Below are 3,640 nucleotides of genomic sequence, written 5' to 3'. Positions count from 1 at the left end.
ATTCAGCCTTCTATTAAGATATGCTAGCCCACCTATAACTAGTGGTAGAACTTGAGATGCGCATCTATAAGGTAATACTGATCTTCTATGCCCTGTTTGTTAGCGACCTGCCTTACCGACAGATGCTTCTCTGGCCTGGCGCTATGATGGCTTTGTGTGCACGACAACAAGATCATATCCAGGTCTATGGAAGAGGCTTATGTATAAGAACCTCTTAAAAAACGGCTGGCGCTGTAAAAAAAAAAAAAACAGTACAGGACTGATTGAGCTGCTGTGGAATGACACAGATCCTCGGGCTTTTGGTCCGAGGGGCTTGTGCTACATCATGACAAAGCATGACATCGGGTTTGGACTGTTTTGAGGATTGTATTTATTACTCTTCAAGTGTTTATTTTGGAGGAAATATCCACGATCAATTATTGCTAAAGTTGTACCCAATGATTGCGCTACCTACCTGTACAGACCATTTTCCCACCCCATGACTGCTGCCTGTGCTTCGTATGCTTGAGAATAGTGGTCTAGAATATCTCCCTTGGTCCTTCCATCTCTAAGTTTCAGGACGACATCGAAGTCCTTGGGCCTCAAGGCTAAGTCAGAAATGAATCCGGTCTCCATGTTGAGGTCAATTTCTTTGCCTGGAGCTGGCATAATCTCAAAAGCCCAAAGGACCTTTGCCAGACCAAGCATCAAGCTCTGCCTCGCCGAGTCCATGCCTGGGCAAATTCTACGACCAGCCCCAAAAGCGTGGGTGAGCCGCGGGCCTGAGCCTTGGAGACGTGCTGGGTTATGCGCCTCATCTAGCTTCATCCCATATGGGTGATGGAGGAAGCGTTCTGGGATGAACTCATCAGGGTCATCATAGTCCTGCTCTGAGTGGTGAATGTGCCAAACATTGGCAATGACTGAAGTACCCTTGGGGATATGATAGCCTTCAAAGATATTATCCTGTGAGGGAGAGTGGGCAGCTGCTTGAGGAGCGACCGGGCGCCAGCGGTGAATCTATTAAGAGGTTAGTTGCAACTTTCCTTATGCTGTTGGATATGGTTCTGTGTACCTCGTTATAGAATGCCTCTAGGTATTTCAGCTTGGTTAGATCCGTTGCCTTTGGGGGCGCATCTCCCAATACCTCAATGACCTCATTTCTCGCGCGTCGCTGGAGCGCAGGATACTTTGCAAAGATCATCAGCCCGATCGAAAAAACTGCAAGTGAAGTATTCATAGCAGCTGATAGGATCTGGACTCCAGTCATGCCCATGTCCTTTTCTGTGAACATGGGTTCCTTTGCGCCACGCTGTTCCCTCAAAATCTTAGCCAGGAGGCTTTCCCACTCAATCGACTGGCCTTCGTCCAGAGCCGCGCGCTGTTCTTTAGCAGCACTGAGAAAAGATGTTCCTGCTAGTAGAAGTTGTTGCCTGACGTATCGAGCCTTTTTCTTCCATGCGGCCAGACCAAAAATCTCGGGGAGATAGCGAAGGAGTGGGAAAACATCACCCGCGCCTGGAGTAAGTAGACTGAGGTATTGTTCTTGATCACGTCTGAACTGCTTGACATTGAAATCATGGTCTCCCAGATCGTCGGGGCGCCGGCCGCATAATCCTAGGCATGGCACGCTCACAATCCAACATACGAGAATATCTTCAAGGTCTCGTCTTCGCGCGTTGGGAGACTCGAGCAGCTTAACAAGTAGACGAGCTGTTTCTGCCTCGTAGACAGGGCGGAACCGTGTGATGGCTGCGACATCGAAGATGTGCGAAAACTCTCTCCGCCAGCGGGTGAGCCAAGAGCTGTTGTTGGCAAAGAGAGCAATTCTCAGGTCATCACCCAAGATCCAATCATTATTGATGTATTGCCACGGCCGGTCGCTGTATACCGCGCCTCGTTTCTCAAATAGTTCACGGACCAGGCGGCCACTGTTTAAGACCACGACATTACTGGCAGCCTTTTTGACTCCCAAGGGTGTGTCTTCTCCGACGTCTTTAGACCAAGTACTGTATGTTCGGAATGGAAAGCTTTTGTCGATCTGTAACAGATTTCCTAGGCCTGGAACTCCCTTTGGACCTGGGGGGAAGGTCTTGGAACGAAGGGTGGTGCGGATAAAGAGCAATGTATTGAAGAGAGCAAACGCAAATGAGCTATAGACGATAAAGCTTGGGGACAAAATGAGAGACAAAACGCCTGCCATTTTCTAGATTGAAACTGTCTGTTTTGAATGCGAGTACAATGGACTTTGGCCGTCTAGTTTAAAATGTTTCTTTCAAGTTGTGAAGAACAGTTGCGTTGAGAATAATATGAATGAACAATATTGCGTTCGTAGCTCCTCGTCAAGTCAATTAATACTTCGACTCACCCACCAGTCATAAACCCATCACATAAGGCGTCCGACTGTATTGTGGTTAGCGGCGGAAAGATCATGTCGGATATTCGATCGGGGCGTGAGACTATGCATCGGTCGGATGCTCGGGAGCGTCAGACGAAAGCCGGCCCCTGTCGGTATTTCACATATTCTGCTGGCAGATATATCATTTTGTCACTTATCAATCGGTCAATCGGGGGAAGAAGCGGTCTTGGCACCCATTCCACTAATCGCTTTGCCAAGCAAGCAGATCTAACCTGTTATATAGAGGTTCGTCTTAAAAGTCTTTACTGGCGCTAAAATTATACTAAGTAAGGTAAAAGAGCTAGTACCTATAAATCTTAAATTTTATACCTATTTATCCCTACTTTCTTTATATTTATTTCTACCTTTTAAAGCTATAATTTTTTAAATATATATAAAAATTCTTTTTATTTATATTTAAATTTACTTTTATAAAAGGTTATTTTATATAGCCTTTTACTTATAAATAGCTTTTTTTTTATTCTTTAAAGTACTTTTTTTAATTATTTTTATTTTTATTTTTAATTAAGTAGGCTTAATAGTATTTAAATTTAATAAATTTAAATATTAAAAAAGTCTTTAAATTCCTTTAATATTATATAAAAGCCATTATATTTAGTATTTATAAGTAAAAGCTTAATTTATTTATATAAAGGTATTTAGGTTTTTATTTTTATATTTCTTTATAAAAAGAAGTAATTTTAAAATTAAGACCTTTATATAATATTATTATTAATTAATATTACCTTTTTTTTTCTTTTTTATTAAGTTATTATTAGCCTTATTTTAAGATTATATAGACTTTTTCCTAAGTATTACTTATTTATATTTTTCCTTAATTTATATTCCTTATACTATATTATCTTATAACCTAATCTAATCTATTATTAACCCCCTAAACTAGCTTTAATTTACTAATATTTATAGTTTTTCCTTTAATATTAAAACCTTTATTTCTTAATTTGCCTTTTTTTCCCTTTTTTTCCTTTACTTTCCTTCCTTTACTTTATAATAGCCTTTAATTCCTATAATATAATATTTATATCCCCTATTTAACTATTATAACTATATATTTTAACTTTATAAATTATAGCCAGTATTAACTATTATTATTACCTAATATAATATTATTAATAAAGGCTTGCTATTACTATAATAAATATTAGCCCTATTTTAAGTAATTAATTAGGTCTTTTAATATTTCTATTTAATCTATTTTTTTTCTCTTACTATTAGCCTTATAAGGCTATTAAGCTTTTAACT

General features: G+C 39.6%; 1 protein-coding gene across 1 annotated transcript; it reads right to left on the bottom strand.

Moving 5' to 3' along the window:
* Positions 1 to 450: 450 nt before the first annotated feature.
* Positions 451 to 2,182, bottom strand: FPRO_11896 (uncharacterized protein; the record flags this gene model as incomplete). Its single annotated transcript, XM_031221420.1, has 2 exons — positions 451 to 999; positions 1,055 to 2,182. 2 exons carry the CDS (start codon positions 2,180 to 2,182, stop codon positions 451 to 453), a joined length of 1,677 nt encoding a protein of 558 aa, XP_031086981.1.
* Positions 2,183 to 3,640: the final 1,458 nt, after the last annotated feature.

This window comes from Fusarium proliferatum (genome assembly GCF_900067095.1).
Source record: "Fusarium proliferatum ET1 genome assembly, contig: FPRO_scaffold010, whole genome shotgun sequence".
In the NCBI taxonomy this organism is placed as follows: Eukaryota; Fungi; Ascomycota; class Sordariomycetes; order Hypocreales; family Nectriaceae; genus Fusarium; species Fusarium proliferatum.
Note: the sequence above shows the minus strand (reverse complement) of the source record. Positions and strands in the feature narration are given on the sequence as shown.